This window comes from Lampris incognitus, chromosome 13 (genome assembly GCF_029633865.1).
Source record: "Lampris incognitus isolate fLamInc1 chromosome 13, fLamInc1.hap2, whole genome shotgun sequence".
Classification (NCBI taxonomy): Eukaryota; Metazoa; Chordata; class Actinopteri; order Lampriformes; family Lampridae; genus Lampris; species Lampris incognitus.
In genome coordinates this window covers 4861021-4878601 of record NC_079223.1, presented here as the reverse complement: position 1 = coordinate 4878601, position 17581 = coordinate 4861021, and the positions used below count along the sequence as shown (strand labels likewise).

The window sequence follows — 17581 nt, the reverse complement described above, 5'->3', positions numbered from 1 at the left end:
CAGTGGGGGGGATTGTGTGTGTGGTGGGGTTGTGTGTGTGTGTGTGTGTGGTGGGGGATTGTGTGTGTGTGTGTGTGTGTGTGTGTGTGTGTGTGTGTGGTGGGGGGGATTGTGTGTGTGTGTGTGTGTGTGTGTGGTGGGGGGGATTGTGTGTGTGTGTGTTTGTGGTGGGGGGATCGTGTGTGTGTGTGTGTGTGTGTGTGTGGTGTGTGTGTGTGTGGCGGGGGGGGGTTGTGTGTGTGTGTGGTGGGGGGTTGTGTGTGTGTGGTGGGGGATTGTGTGTGTGTGTGTGTGTGGTGGGGGGGTTGTGTGTGTGTGTGTGTGTGTGTGTGTGTGTGTGGGGGGGGGGGGTTGTGTGTGTGTGTGTGTGGTGGGTGGGGGGGGGGATTGTGTGTGTGGTGGGTGGGTGGGGGGGGTTGTGTGTGTGTGTGTGTGTGTGTGTGTGTGTGTGTGTGTGTGTGCATGTGAGCATCCCCAGTATCTAAACCCAATCCCTGTCAGGGTGTGGGAAGATTAATTCCATTTGTCTTCCACACTGTATCATCAATTCATCCTCCCCAGCTGAAGAAATGGGTGGGAGTCTCTGAGGGGTTGCTCCTCTGGAGAGCAGAACCTGACACACATGGCCCGATTCCCACAGAAGCAGCTTTTATTATTAGGCCCACGCACAGCACAGTACAAGTCATTACTTTTTCCTTTGCTCTAAGCTCATCTGAGGAAACAGGCTTCCCCAAGAGAGCAGGGCCAGAGGATATATTCTGGACCGGCTCAACCCAACTAGAACTCACAAAATATTTGCTCCGGTAAGGCATATTACATCCATGCAACTTTTCAAGCGGGACACAAAATCAGGTGGAAGGAAGTACCCCGAACTACCCCTGACTTGGCTGTATGGCGGCACTCGTCACATAGGCTGCTGGGTTCTCAAGTTGATGGAAGCGGGTTGAAATGTTATTCTGTTCTGCTGGTCCGGGTCTGTGGGAAGAGCGATACCACAAGCTGCTGTGTGACTTCCTGCCATCATCAGACCACGTCCCTGTGCTACCTGCCTCACCTGTCTGACCCCGCTCTGACCCTTCGTGTTGAAACGGCCCACTCTTTGGTCTGGTACTTTTTACACTGTGGCTTTCACTTAAGTGAATAATTCATGCTGACACCACAACACCCGCCCGTCTCCACCCCGCACTTTCCTTTGCTGCGTGTCTCTTTTGGAGGGGGTTAAGCAAAGAGGAGTTCTGATACTGAAGTGATGGCACATCTGCACCGTACTTGTCTCTTCAGTACGTCTTGATTAACTAGCTGTACTGGTTCTTAATGAGGTGTGTTTTTAGAACACCTAAAGCCCCGATAGTTTCTCTTTGTCCCCCTAAATAAATGGATTGGTTAATATTCTAATTGTGTTTACATTTATCATCCAAAGTGTTGGAGGAACTTGTTCCACAGCAATCACATGCAAGATGCTTTGCTATCTGCTAGGAGTCTTTAGATAGTCCGGCTTGGTCGGGCATCCCTACAGACCCAAGTAGCTGTGTCTGCGGGTGGGAAGCCGGATGTGGTCGCTGCACTAGCGCCTCCTCTGGTCGGCCGGGGAGCCTGTTGGGGGGGGGGGACTGGGGGGAATAGCGTGATCCTCCCACACGCTACATCCCCCCTGGCTAAACTCCTCACTGTCAGGTGAAAAGAAGCGGCTGGCGACTCCACATGTATGGGAGGAGACATGGGGTAGTCTGCAGCAGAGGGGGTGGAGCAGTGACCGGGACGGCTCGGACGAGTGGGGTAATTGGCCGGGTACAATTGTGGAGAAAAAAAGGGGAGAAATGTAAAAAAAAAGCAGTTTTTAGCTGTGAATACAGCTTCAGCACATCACTTAGCACGGGACACTGTATACGTAGTGCCCTTCTGGGTGCATCGTATTGATGTGCTCCATCCACCCGTCCATTATCCAAGCCGCTTATCCCAGTCGGGGGCGCAGGATGCTGGAGCCTAGCCCAGCAGTCATTGGGTCGCAGGATGCTGGAGCCTAGCCCAGCAGTCACTGGGTCGTAGGCAGGGAGACACCCTGGACAGGCCACCAGGCCAGCACAGGGCCCACACACACACACACACACACACATTCACACCTAGGGACAATGTAGTACGGCCGATTCACCTGACCTCCAGGTCTTTGGACTGTGGGGGGAAACCGGAGCACCTGAGGAAACCCACACAGACACGGGTAGAACATGCAAACTCCACACGGTGGCGCAGTGGTTAGCGCAGTCACCTCACGGCAAGAAGGTCCTGGGTTCGAACCCCGGGGTAGTCCAACCTGGGGGGTCATCCCAGGTGGAGTTTGCGTGTTCTCCCCGTGTATTGATATACTCACATTCCATATTGTTTGGCAGTGTATGTCGCTCTCCGTGTGCCGTTTTGGGTTTGCCATTGAAACTTCAGATATGATTCCTGGGTCTTGATGCTGTTTAGGACATTCTATGTGGTGGTTTCAGCCATCTCAATACTGTTTTATCTCACTGTATGTAGGAGGTATAGTCTTTGCTGAGCCCAGAAGTCATTACTCTGACATGATTAATGGATATTCTTGTTTATATAAATCATGTTTTAAGCACACTATTTGTCACCCTCTGTTTTCCCTTTTTCACCCATCATTTAGGAGTGGGTTCCCTTGAGTGATCGTACAGAGAAATCAGCACATTGTTGCAGATTCTCTAGTCAGCACATTGCTGGATGTGCATTGCAGTCTCCCCGCAAAGTTGTTTGCTTTTATAGGTTCAGGAAAGTAATTATTGTTGATTATTTTGTTAAACATGAACGATATTCTTAATCATTACTGACATCGCCGTGTCTTCTGAACGGACAATTATAACGAGAGTGAGAGGAATCAATTGCTGTTGAAACTTAACGCTCGGTTGATTTTATGTCAGTTGGAGAACAGTCACAGTTTTAATGCTGGATTTGCCACGGTGCCTATTGACTGTGGTGAGAAGATCAAGACAGCAAAGGACCTTGTTTTCTCTTGTTCAGATGGTTGCATGAACTAATCATCAGCACCACAGAGACCCGAGGTGTTTAATAAATCTGTGGCAGAGCGTTGAGTTTCTCAACAAAAGTGAAAGCTGCTTAAGGAAAACCTCACTCAGCCTGTTTCGGGGTCTTTTCAAGAGCGTGGCAGAAGTGCAGAATAGCCCCGTTCATCTTAGCTCGTCTCTGATTGGCTGGAGACTACAGCTCCCAGCATTTAAACAGCTGGATGCTGGGCTGTCCGTGCCCTCCTGTTTGTCAGACGGTGACCGGAGGAGGAAGTGGCTTTTCTGGAACCTGAATCTGGTTTTCTCCGATACAGTACATGTGAGGGTTCCTTCGCTGAATCGGCTCCATTGTGGTGGATGGCTTGCTCCCTGTCCGGTGTAAATGTCGCTGTATCAAAGGAAAATAAATACTGGCTTAAGGTGGCACTCGTCTCTTCAGTTTTCCTAGTCGTTCCTGTTAGATTGATGTCCAGTCTGTAACACGTGTCGTAAGATGTACAATTCAGAATCTCATGATGGGGCCGTCCTCTTTTAATCCCCCTGACCGAGGTGTGAAACACCTCTAAGACTTGTTATGACCTCTGTGCGTCCTTTATGTCATCAAAATATATGAAGTGAAGGGTTTTTTCTTTGTCTTTTTTTTTCCGTCTCTTCCCACACTAAAACAGCACTGGTCCATACATACAGTAGTGATGTAGTGGTGAAACAGGACACACAGAAGCCACCAAGGCGAACGCCGCTGTTTTCCAGTTCAACAACAACAACAACAACAAATGTTTTGAATAAATGTTCAAGCCAACATTTTCAAATCATTGCTCATATGGTTGTCATTTTTCTCCACCTTATTCCTGACTAGTAGGTTCTAAGAGTCCAGCCTTCCTTCTCAGCTGGTTAGCAGCTAGTTCAGCTCACCGCATCACATTTCATACAGTCAGTCATTCTGTATGGGGAGGGGAGGGAGTCTGAACCAGGGCCCTCACATCAGAAGCACACAGTAGTTGACAGAAAGTGGTCTTTTGTTGTTGTTGCCGAAGCCTGTAAATAAGTCAGTTGACGGTGTTGAGCGTCAGGTTTTGCCTTTGCCAACTTTGACCGCCAAAAATCAACCTCACCATCAGTCGTGTATGCAGACACACACCAGAATAGCTACGTATTGTGCCAGAAATAAAAATGGAAAAAAAATACACGCACACACACACACACACACACACACACACACACACACACACATATATGTGTGTGTGTGTGTGATTGTTGAACAACAGTTGTTTTTCAGTTCCGTTTGTATTCCAGCTTCAGTTTCCCAATTACAACCACATGTTAGACTTGAACGTTGTACCTGCAAGGACTGTGCAGCCCTTCTGAGCATAGTACACTTTAAATGTTCTGGCTGCTGCCCTCAGCATCGGTCATTGATCAGTGTTGGCCATGTATGCTCTGACTGGATGTTGGCCATGACATCACCTGTCCATCACATCTCAGACAGGTCTGCTTCTGTTGAGCTCACCTGTCATCCCCAAATGTAGCCCCCCCCCCCAAAAAAATGTTGGAGTCAGTATTATAATTATTAGTAGAGGGTTTCAGTTCAGCTCTGTCACATGTTTGGCTGTACATATTACCACATATGCCCATGCCTTCCCTGCTATGGTGAAAACAAGTGTCGTGTGTAAGAAGAAGGTTACAGAATAGAATTATTTCGCTTTTGAAAATGAGAAAACAGCTGGTTTCTTGGCATACACTTTAGACATTCTATGTATTCTGTTTTATTATAAAAGAGGAAAGGAAATAAATAATCCTTGCTCCCTAAGCCACCATGTTTGTTTGTGTGTGTGTCAGCCTGGAGATGAAAAGCTAACCAAATGAATGAAGATGGGTCATTCGTTATTGTCTTGTTTCTTTCTCCTATTGATTCCTGGAAGTCTTTCACGGTGTTGTGTGGGAGTCAATAGTTCTCCGAGCGCTGTGTTTGCTGGTAAAGCACTACATCGCTGCAGACAACTATGTCAGAAATTAGACAGTCAGTTTACTTGAAGCCTTTTGATGGGTAAATATCACATGTATTAATAAATATTGCGCAGTGCACTACCTGTCGACATTGTTAAAAACTGGAAGAGCTAATTAGCATCTATTTTAATATTTTGACAGGGCTTCGAGTAATCTGGACAGACTCAAGTTAGCTGGTGTTCCCCTGAGAGCATGAGAATCCAGTTCCTCCCCCACCAGTTTCAGTTTTTCTCTGTTAACTTCAATGGTCGATTTGGAAAAATAATTCAAGGGGTAAACTGGAGTCTGGTGGGAACAACTGTCATCACCTTTTAACTTTTAGCCATAGGCCTAAATATTCTTAACCAGCTGCGTTTAAAAACTATTTGAGAGCTCGAGGGGAAAAAAAACAACAACGACAGCAAATATCTCCAGTTTAAAGCTGAGTTTTGTGATCAGACTCCCCTTTGTTTTTATCATAACACTCGACCTAATCCAGGGATGGCTGTTGGATGTGGTAGTAGGCAGAGGGCAAAGTCATAATACAGCCGAGGGCAAGGCTACTGGCGTGCAAATCTCTAATATGGATAGAATTTAAACATCAACAGTAGATATCTCTACTAATGTTCCTTATTAAGATATACCACACAGTGCATTTAATCCAAAGGTGATTGAATGGGGGGGGGGGTCATGGATAGAAATTGCAGTATTACAATTTGTTGAAAAGAGGGAGGGCATCCCCTTAAATTTCAGATTGACCCATGGTTAACCTAGTTATGTTTTTGCATAACTTTGCATATGTAATTAATACGTATGTAAAGTTATGCAAAAATATCTTGACGCACGCTCAATAATCCTAAGAAAATCACAGAAATTCAAAGAAGGTTGAATCAGTTCATCTAGATATAACGTTTATTATATATGGAGGAAGTGGGAAAGAGGGCCCTGATGTCCTATCCAGGGACGACACCACCTAGCCATTGCTTGAGATTTGTGGATTTGTGATTTTGTGTGGGTTAAAATTAAATATCAGGACGTACCACATTTCACCGACCACATTAACTGTGTGGACAACCACATCGGGTTCACCAGGAGGATGTGAAAAATGACAGGTTCGCCTTCGTACACTGTGAAATTGCAACTGGCGATGGGGGCATTTGATTGTTGATGTTTACTACTTACAAACTAGGAGTTGAATCTTGTGCCGTATTAAAAGATAACTCAGCTATTCATCTGTCACGTGATGATGTTTTACTAAAATGTAAATTATTCTTGCAGGGACGTGGTGTGAACGTGATATTGACGAGTGTGGTTCTAACCCATGCCAAAATAGTGGAACATGTATTGATGCTCCCAGTCGATATCGCTGCCTGTGTCCAAAGGGCTTCATGGGAGTCAACTGTGAGAACAACATTGACGAATGCCTGTCAGCGCCGTGTCTTCACGGGAGGTACAGCAGGTTTCATTACCGTTCAGAAACAGAACATCTGCAAATAACTGAAATGTCACGAAACGATGTCTGATCACACCTCTCGTCAGTGCTGTTGGTGAAGACGTACGCTAGTGCATGTTTTCACAGACACGTGATTTACTTATGAATTCTTTCAGTGGCAAATTGAACTCATTAACTGATCAGAATTGGAAATAGCCTGTCATTCAGAAGGCATTAACTCTTCTAAAGACCCACTGTAGACAGTAGTAGGGTACAACATGTATTTCATGAACCACAGACTTTTTATTTCGTTTGGAGTTTGACAAAGAAATTGTGTTTCGGTCCTTGCAGCTGTCAGGATGGGATAGATGCTTACTCCTGTCGGTGTGAAAGCGGGTGGAGCGGCCGCAGATGTGAAACAAACCTCAATGTGAGTTGCAGACTAAGAAGTTGAAGGAGGCCTCGCGAGGTGTTGTCAGGAGAGTTTTGTAAGATCTGTGTGGCCCTTGGTATCACAAACCGTATTGATTGTTCGATGAGAAAAGTCAGTTGATCCACCAGGATCATGTAAACATTTGTACAAATACCTGATTAAGAAGAAATTGCCTAGCCTAATGTCTAATTGATTGAACAGCCAGCATAGCTTGCCCTGGACTCTAGAGATAAAACATCGAGGTGCTTTGAGGTGACTCCCACAGGGCGTTCTGTAGAATGAATAATCTGATCGTGTGCTTTTTTTAACTACAAACGATTCATCCTAATCTGGAGTTTACACTGTTTTTTTCTTCCTCGGAGAACTGTTACATTAAAGGCTCTTTTCTATAAGGACCCATACCATGTGGACTTCATGTCAAGCATGTGCATTTATTCAACAAATACTCTGCACCAGGCCGAGTCAGAGCTGTTGTCAGGTTTCAAGGCTTTTGTTGCAGCACCTCACCTTTACATGATCTGTTGTTGTGTTTTTTCCTTCATAGGAGTGCAGCTCTGGGCCCTGTCTGAACAGGGGGTCTTGTGTGGATCTCATCGATAAGTATGCATGCTTTTGCTTGGATGGGTATACCGGGAAGAACTGTGAGGTTGATGTGGACATCTGCAAAGAGACCTCTTCAAATGTCTCCCTTTGTTTTCATGGAGCTACTTGCTTAGATGGTGAAGGATCAAATTTCACATGCAGGTGAGCTGATCTGCTTTAAATATAATAACACTTGTAAATTTAGATAATAAAAAAAAAAACATCCCAAATGAAAACTGCCTCAAACAAGGTGACGCTGATCAAGTTCATGTGGAAATGTCAGGCTGTTGTTACCCGCCCTCCACAACACTCAAGAAGTTCTGATTCCTAGTCAAGTCAGTTTTATTTGTATAGCCCAATATCACAAATTACAAATTAGCTTCAGGGGGCTTTACAGCAACACAACATCCTGTCCTTAGACCCTCTCATCTGATAAGGAACAACTCCCTAAAATCCCTTTAACAGGGAGAAAAAACAGGAAGAAACCTCAGGGAGAGCCACAGAGGGGGATCTCTCTCCCAAGACGCACAATGTGACATGATGTTGTGTTTACACAATTTACACAACACAACACTGAAAGAGGATAACAGAATTATAATGGGCTCATAAAACATGAAGCATATGATGAGGATGCCAAGCAGTGTCCAGACACCACAGGAGCAGCCCAGGCCCCGAGCCATGTGACCACCATCACCATGTTAAAAGAAAAACATTAGTCACGCATCTTAGTGAGAGAAGGATATAACATTGAAACAGGATACCAACATGATATGGATTTATAAGATATATACGAAGAAAATGTGATGAGGGGGATGCCAAGCAGTGTTCATTCAGGTGGTGGCCGCCATCACCATGGAGACCTGGGAGGGGGACCGACTGCAAGTAAAAAAGCCACATATCATATTAACATTATTACCATGCTAGAATCTTACAGAGAGACGTGTGTGTGTGTGTGGGGGGGGGGGTTATTGTAGTCAGCTAAACGAAAGAGCGGCATTGTCACAGCTTCAGTATTGGGTTTAGGAAGATGTGACTAAGGATGACAACAAGGTTCCCTCGACTTGTCGTCATCACTGTTTACTGTGTCAAAATGTGCTGTTCATCTCCAACTATGAATAAACTACTCTGACTTTGTTGTCTATCACCCAGATGTGTCGTACAGCGAATGCTGTTCTTAGCTCATAAAGCAGAGCCCCAGGATGGCTGCGAGTCAACCATATCTTTAATTGCTGACATGCTGTCCCTTGGGTGATGAAGGGTATCTGAAAACAAGGTGTCTGTAATAATGGTGTGCAGACTTCACACAGCGGGTCCCTGGACATCTCACAGTTAATTAGATTGTCTTACCTTCTGCACACACTGTACTATTGTGTGCTCAGTAGCACGTTTTAATATGTCCTGCTGTACCAACATTTCAAACAGATAACTGCTGTCTGTTGTGTTATCTATTGATGTACACAACCGAGTCTGTATGCTGCGTATTTACCTGGTGAATACCTACGGGACTGGAAGGGTTACCAGCTTTTAAGCTCTTAAGCCCTTTGTTTTCAGGTGTCCGCCAGGTTTCATGGGGGATTTCTGTGAACTTGATGTTAATGAATGTTGCTCCACGCCATGCCTCCATGGTGGCATTTGCCAGGATCTTATTAACGGCTATACCTGCCACTGTAAACCAGGTGAGTCACTTAGAAACCTGTACGCTTCTCACTTTACTCTGAACGACGGCAGCCAGAGCAACGGCTGTCCTTTATAGGAGCTGTTGTCGGAACGCAATGCACACATTCATCGCTCAGAGTACTGAACAAGGTCATTAAGATACATGGTCGATCGGAAGCAATTACTACTGGAGGTCAAAGGGAAGTGATGGCTGCACACTCTTTTCATTTCTCAAGTTGTGGGAGAGAGTCGGGTACGTTATACTATATAGCGTTATCCTACATCCCTGTACAGCATCATAGCACACAGTATGCCCCTAATAGATTGAAAAGTTCCGCATCCAGTGTCAAAAAGTTACCATAACGTCTCCGTATCTGCTGCGCATCAAAGCCACTGCAGTCACATATTCTCCAGGGAGAGATTTGCCGTTATACAGTACTAAAAAAGACAGTGATAAAAAGGCAATACATCCTAGTCTCATTAAGATGTATGCAGCATCTTACTCTTTAGTGAAAGCCTTTTCTTGTCTGTGTATGTGTGTGAACCCGAAAAGAAGCAAATCAATGTAGGGGAATCTGATTGATATTCACTTCAGAGGGTGGAAGTGGGAGAGCCTGGGCTCACCAGAGCACTCTGTGGGCTTTTGTTCCTGGCAGGTTGGACAGGCCTTCACTGTGAGGATGACATTAATGAGTGCCTTCCACAGCCCTGCAACCAGGGGATATGCATTCAGAACGATCCGGGCTATGGCTACACCTGTTTCTGTCGTCCTGGATTTGTGGTGAGGCTCACCACCTTATTCTCTATCTTTTCTGTCACCTCTCCCCTTTGGCTCCCTCTTTTCTCTTGCCGTTGTTCCTTGTCAGTAATTAAGTGCATTGTTTAAATTTAGTGATGTCATTTTTCACTGTCTCCCGCAGTTGTATCATTTATTTATTCTCTTTGTCATACGGGGGAAACGTAGATATTTAGGATGTCCTTCACGTAGATATCAGGACACGCTGTGGAATTTGTAAAAATTGAGTTTTGTGTCATTTGAACCTAATTTACACACTTTTTTTTTACAGTAGCCTTAGAGACATCTGAACATATTTCAATCCAAATATCCCCACCAATTTATGTTTTGCTCATGTTGCTGTGCGAGAAAAAAAATGTTTCCCCTTTCTCTCGTAGGCTGTGTTCCTTCGTCCCAATTGAAAAATCTAGTGTTGAAGTTTGTGAGTTTAGCTATGGTCTGTGCTGTGTTTCACATGAGTTGCATAGTTATACAAGTGGAATGTAAATTACACCGTTGACAGCTCACTCACTGCATGAGAAATCTGAAGGTTATTTATTTTAAATGAACAGGGGAAGAACTGTGAGCACAATTATGATGATTGCCTGTTGAGTCCGTGTCCCGAGGCATATTCCTGTGTAGATGGCGTCAACAAGGTCAGCTGCATACCTCCTGTTGCAGACATTCCCCCGGTGACTGCAGTCATGAATATCCCTCAGGGCCCCGTCCTGTCTACACTGATGCCAACGTTCAATCCAACACCAGCGCCCGAGCAAAAATCTGGTGAGTTTATTACATGTGAATTTAAAACCCCGTTACTCAAACTCCATCAGGATGCACACTCAGTATACTCATCTGTGCATACACAACTCTGAACTGTAACTGTTTAAACTGCACTTAATATTAGTTGCTAATCCCTTGGAAAAAATGTACATGCTTCAGATTATGTTGTTTAAATGGCGGGTGCTTTGTAGCATCTAGGCCTTTCTAGTGAGCTCCAAATTCAAGTCTGTTCACACATCCATGATGTGATGCCCACACTAACCAGCAAAAGAGACATGACACTCTGGAAGTGGAAGTACTTGAGAGAAGTGTAAAAGAAAATGTAGAAAAGTGTAGGACCATCTGCACGGTTACGAATACGGTCAAGGAAGTAAAGCAATTAAGGCAATAGAGCAAGACGGTCATTATGACCGTTTTGGATTTTAAGAGTTTAATAACTTAAAAAAAACAAAAAAAGATACAGACCTGCCGCCCCCTGAATTCTCCTAGGATTGCATATATTTGCATTAAAACGAGTTTTAGACCAATTGCACAAAAAACAAAGTTATGATAAGATCTACCTAAAATGACCATGAACGGTCAAAATGATTTGTGCGTGTCGCGTCATTATTTATGACATGTGTTGGTGGCGTCATTTCCTTCGTGAGGTTCGTTGCTCTGTCCTAGAAACACACTAGCGTCCTCCAGTGCAGAGAAATAGTCTGAACTTGATTTGTGATGATGTCCAACATGTCTGGTGACAGACGCACCATGACTACCACCGAGGTGTTGCAGTACTTACAGACGCTGGACAGCCGCCATTTTAAACTGTTTGAAAAATAGTCTTAACGTTGTTAAAATGTTAATTTTGGTGTCGGTCGTTTCCTAACAGACATACTAACATATGCAGTGCATTAGTATCTCAACTGGGTGTTTATCTTGACAGAATATAGAGTTTAAAAACCGGCGGTCATTTTAACCACCCATGGTCGTTTTAGGTAGGAGTGAAATCCCGGTCATGCTTTCAGTATCTTGACGGCGAGTGCACCATAGCAAAAACAAGATCCACTAAAATGTGCATTATAGTACATCTGCACAATAAGAACATCTAATGAGATGCTGCCATACAGTTTCCACACATTATGAATTGTTTGGCTGGTATGGGTATCAAAGTTGTGTATGCACAGAGTTGCAGATATACATTGTGCATCACAACTGTAGTAGATTTATGAAGCAATGTGATGTGGGCGGGAAGCTTTTGCTCTGATCATGTTCTGACCAATCAGATACCACCGTCGTAGAACATGAGGTGTTTGTTATTATCATCATTTTAATTCATCTATTTTTTTGTTTTTTCTTTAGGTTGGGTAGGATTAGCTGCAAATATAAGATAATTATAAATGATAGATAAAGACACCTATACTGGAGCCAGATGGAGAAATGTTTGCAGACAACACCTCAAATCCAGTCACAACAGGAAACAATTAGTTGTGATTGTGTTGGATCGGTTCATATAGAGTCTGTCAGAGATCTTTAAATTGACTGTACTGTCAAATCTTCAAGACAGTTTCCCGTTGGATCCAATTCGTTCCATAAATTACTCTCATCTGCCTAATTTATGAGATGTTATTGCGAAGACATTTATGAGTAGTGTCACAGAGATGGGTATCATAAGACCTCACTAGCTGCTGTTTCTGATTGATGGTCAGCTGCTTGTGTTATCTACTGATATTTGACCCCTCACCCTTCTTGCAAGCACAGTGTAGTGAAAGTAAGCTTGCAGATAAAAGCCCTCTAATAATAATCTGTTATCAGACTGTGGTATTTGATTGGTCAGAGCCCGAGTAAAGCAAAAGCCTCCTGCTCACATCACATTCATTTACAGCTCTCGAGCCCCACAAACAGTTTTGTGGTGGAGATCGTTCTGCCTGTGCTTGTAACTGTTTTGTGATTGAATCCACGGAAGGATGCTGCTAAAAGTCCCCTGCTAAAATGACTGCTTACTTTGCATAGTTACAGGTTGTGACACGCATTTGCAAATTGTGCAGTGCATCTTTGAACCACTACATATCTTTGAAAGTTGGTGCCTATACATTTACTCAGTTCTTGCAGTTTTGTTTTTTTTCAACGTTTATCAGGTACAGTTTTACATGTTCAAATACACAATACATACATAGATGTCTTACGAAGCAGTCCATGGATTTCGGCATCCTCTCAATGTCCATATACGGTTCCTATTCTCAAAAAAGAAAAAAGAGAGGAATGAGTAGTGATATTGGTCCATGAACTCAGATAACAGGTAAATATACATTATATAAGGAAAAAAAGGCTCCTAGTGTTCACATTTAAATGAGGAGGAAAGAGATCCAGAAGAATTTTGTCACTATCTCTTACTTCAGATCAGCTGAGAAAATGTGTAATAACTGGGGACCATTTAGTCAAACATATAGCTGTTTTTAATTGTACCCTTGCAGTTATGTTTTCCATGTAATAAACATCCTTGACCTTCTCCCTCCGTTGTGTTACCGTGGGGGGGCTGTTCTGGCTGTTTTTGACCCACGTACGATGGCAAATATGGACTTGGAGGTTTGAAATAATGCAACTTGCAATTAGTGAAGTACAATGTGAATTAGACTTCATGCCACTGGTGATTATCTTGTATTTACAACCAATTCCCATTTAGTCATTATAACTGAATAAGGTGCTTCCCTGATGGTAATGTCCGTATTGATGTTACCTCGCCTGCATAACAAAGCAGCAGCATGGTCGGTCACCTCGGCGTCATCGTGGCTTGTGGTCATCGTAGTCACAGACATGGTTTAAGACTGGAGAGGAATCAACTCAAGAGGAAACTGTTGTCCTCGCTTCCAGGAATTAGACCTGTAACACATGGCAGCAGCTTCGCTTAGAACAGATTTTTTCAACCAGGGTCTTGTTCCCTTTTATTAAGCTTACTTTGTCACACAACGTAATATTTGCAGGGCAGTAATACCTCATTATTTAAAATGGTAAGCTATTATGCCAGCCCTTTCCTGCTGAAAGCAATCTGGCCGATTTGTGCCTGTTATTAAGCCGTCCTTCCCTTATCATTTCCCTCTGAACCTTTCCCCCCCCCAAGGTGTGCCATTTGCCACTGAAACAGCAGCGGGAACATAGCGCGCCATGGCTTATTGAAATGTATCAAGAGATGGCAGGATATTGTGCAGCTGCAACCATAGAAAATATAGTTTCTGTCAGAAACTATTCTGACAACAGTGACAAGGCAGTTTGAATTAAATTATTTTAATTCTGTGTCTAACGCCGAATCCTCGTATGGTTTGTTTTCCTCCGCCGCTCTTATTTTAGACGCTGAACACTGCGTGTGATACATCATCGATACTGTATTAAGACATCGCTGTGAAAGAGGAAGTGGAAGCACTGGGCAGATTGTTGCTCCGAGACAGATGAGGTCTGTCTACCTTTGAAACTGTTCACGGGGCTGTAAAACAGAACTATTGAACACAGACGAGCTTGAACCAATTCAGTGTGACACTCTGAAAATCTCTGTGGGCCCACCACATAATGGAGTTCTATCCTCTGCACCTGATCCAAGCCTGATTCACTGCTTATGGCTGTAGGGGGAAAGGGTGGAAAATGCTCCGAAACATGCTTGGGGGGGGGGGGCAAAAAAACAACAGACGTTGCATCTTTACACCCAACTATGTATTAGCATGTATGTATAATCAAAATAAATGTGGGTTTTAGTCAGAAGATCCAGGAACTCTTGAGTTTATCTAACTAGGTCACCATCTAGACGCATCCAGTGCCCTTGGTGCTTCTTTAAATAGACTCCGACAGCAGTCCTTTAAACCTAAGACTGCTCAAAAAACCTCTGAAATACACCAAGTCAGCTGGAACTAAAAGACGGAGAATGATTAAAATGGAAGGCTAAATTCACTAAATACATGACTTGTAGTCCATTTTTATCATTGTTTTGTTCAAAATGAGCAAATAACAGAACAGATTTGACTTTTAATTGTGGGAGCAGACCTGAAATGATGAGCTCCAACACCATTTCAGCTCTTTAACAGATAAACCTATGGAAGTCAAGAAATGGTGCATCAGAGACAGACAGACAGACAGACAGACAGACAGACAGACAGACAGACAGACAGACAGACAGACAGAGACAGACAAACGGAGAGAGGGAGACAGACAGACAGAGAGAGGGAGACAGAGAGACAGACAGACAGAGAGAGGGAGACAGACAGACAGAGAGAGGGAGACAGACAGACAGAGAGAGGGAGACAGACAAACGGAGAGAGGGAGACAGACAGACAGAGAGAGGGAGACAGAGAGACAGACAGAGAGAGAGAGGGAGACAGACAGACAGAGAGGGAGACAGACAAACGGAGAGAGGGAGACAGACAGACAGACAGAGAGGGAGACAGACAAACGGAGAGAGGGAGACAGACAGACAGAGAGAGGGAGACAGACAGACAGAGAGAGGGAGACAGAGAGGGAGACAGACAAACGGAGAGAGGGAGACAGAGAGACAGACAGACAGAGAGAGGGAGACAGACAGACAGAGAGAGGGAGACAGACAGACAGAGAGAGGGAGACAGACAGACAGAGAGAGGGAGACAGAGAGACAGAGAGGGAGACAGACAAACGGAGAGAGGGAGACAGAGAGACAGAGAGAGGGAGACAGAGAGACAGAGAGACAGAGAGGGAGACAGACAAACGGAGAGAGGGAGACAGAGAGACAGAGAGAGGGAGACAGAGAGACAGAGAGACAGAGAGGGAGACAGACAAACGGAGAGAGGGAGACAGACAGACAGAGAGGGAGACAGACAAACAGAGAGAGGGAGACAGAGAGACAGACAGACAGAGAGAGGGAGACAGAGAGACAGACAGACAGAGAGAGAGAGAGATCTCTTTGTCTGTGTGTGTGTGTGTGTGTGTGTGTGTGTGTGTGTGTTGGAGTGGCTGACTAAAGCTAAACCATCTTGGGATGACTAATACAGCAAAGGCAATCTATTTTTTTTTATAATTTCCTGCCAAATTCAACTTAAATGACTTGCTGGTGCACCTTTGAAATCAACAGAGCACGGTGGTCCCTTCAACATACTTGCCTTGATGCTGTGTCTTTGTCTGTCACCCTTAACACACTTCTAATACATTAATTTCCCTCTTTACCCTCCCCCCCTCTCCCCCCTCCACAGCGATGTACATGTTTCTTTCTATTTGAGTTGGCAGTACAATAATGAAACCAGCATGCCTTTTACCATTTTGACATTTTAAGTGGTGCAACTGTGTGAGGGAGACACCATGATGTGCACAGTTATGCATATTCATAAGCAGAGGCTTGGCACGATGAAAAAGCAGTGTCTTAATTTGTCATCACACCAATGGTTTATGGCCTATTTGCTCCTCTACTGTAACTGTCAGTGCTGTATCTTGAATCAGCCATGGTGAATTGGATGTTATTATCATCGCTGGGCTCTGAAGCCAGCCATCTAACATATCTAATAATTAGCCACTAGATTACTTCCCTGTCCAGTTCAGTTTGTTTCTTCGCACTTGAGAATCCAATTAAACGTCAGAGGAATATCGTCAGCTCGTTTGAAATATACGACGTTTTCCTGTGCATCCCGAACACGAGAGATTTCTCCTCCCAATCTGTGAGCAAAGAATGACCTTGTGCCTTCCCCGGGGGCTACGGAATTGCAAGGGGCCAAGAGTGGTATTCAGCCATATATTATCACCCCCCTGTGTTCAAGTTCAATCAGTCAGTCTATTACGCTCTTCAATAAATCGGGGGGGGGGGGCTTACATCCTGTTTTTTTCCCATATAAAGGGGACATTAAGTCTATATCAATTAGACGTCACTGCCCAATGTGTACAGCTTTATTAATTGATCCCAGCTCCACATTTCTCCAAACATTTTGTATGGTATGTCCTGTCCGGTACCCTCTGTCTGACATTCACATGCAGCGACTGCCGGCTGCTGCAGTGCCGTAGTCCTCTTTTAAAGGCCCATGCAATATGAATACCATCGATTTTCCTACCGCTTCCTCGGACACGTATTAGACCTTGCACTTTACTGAGCCTGATCTGACAGATAAACCACCAGGAATATTCACACTGTCCAGTTTTTTTTCTAAAACCAGCCATTGATATTTTTTCGGGGAGACTAGGTTCTGTTTTTAACCAAACACGTCGGCCATTAACTCTTTGAGAGGACTATTTCAACACAACGACGCTCGTTATTGTTTCATTTTTGGAGGGAGGGATTTTTTTCTACCCGGCCAATTACCCCACTCTTCTCAGCCATCCTGGTCTCTGCTCCACCCCCTCTGCCGAGCCGGGCAGGGCTGCAGACTACCACATGTCTCCTCCCATACATGCGGAGTCACCAGCTGCCTCTTTTCACCTGACGGTGAGGAGTTTCACCAGGGGCATGTAGCACGTGGGAGGATCACGCTACCCCCCCCCCAGTTCCCCCTCCCCCCCCCGAATAGGTGGGGGAGGGGGAGGCGCTAGTGCGGTGACCAGGACACACACCCACACCCGGCTTCCCACCCGCAGACACGGCCAATTGTGCCTGTAGGGACGCCCGACCAAGCCGGAGCTAACGCGGGGATTCGAACCAGCGATCCCCGTGTTGGCTCTTTTTTTTTGCTTCTTTTAGTCCTATAAAAAATCTTTAAAAATAGCTGGACTCTGCATAACTGTACTCTGGCAAAAGACGATGGACTAAAGCAAAATCATGATGTCATCTGGATTGTACACTGAACATTTCGACTACGCGCGGCTATACTTGAGCACGATGGGTTAAAGATCTATTCGGAAATCTAAGGTAGAGAGAAAACAGGAGACCTTTGAGGGAAAGACTGGAGCGAACTGTTAATGAGGCATGTTACTGCCTCCTGGCAGCAGCCTCCGACTGC

The 17581-nt window shown here is 44.7% G+C and overlaps 1 protein-coding gene across 1 annotated transcript in view; it reads left to right on the top strand.

The window, feature by feature from the left end:
• The window catches only part of eys (eyes shut homolog), a 292598-nt gene that overhangs the window by 157686 nt on the left and 117331 nt on the right, over window positions 1-17581 (top strand). Inside the window, 7 exon segments of the mRNA XM_056292252.1 lie at window positions 2922-2976; window positions 6288-6459; window positions 6793-6871; window positions 7419-7618; window positions 9008-9132; window positions 9769-9893; window positions 10460-10670. Coding sequence (XP_056148227.1) covers window positions 2922-2976; window positions 6288-6459; window positions 6793-6871; window positions 7419-7618; window positions 9008-9132; window positions 9769-9893; window positions 10460-10670 — 967 coding nt within the window.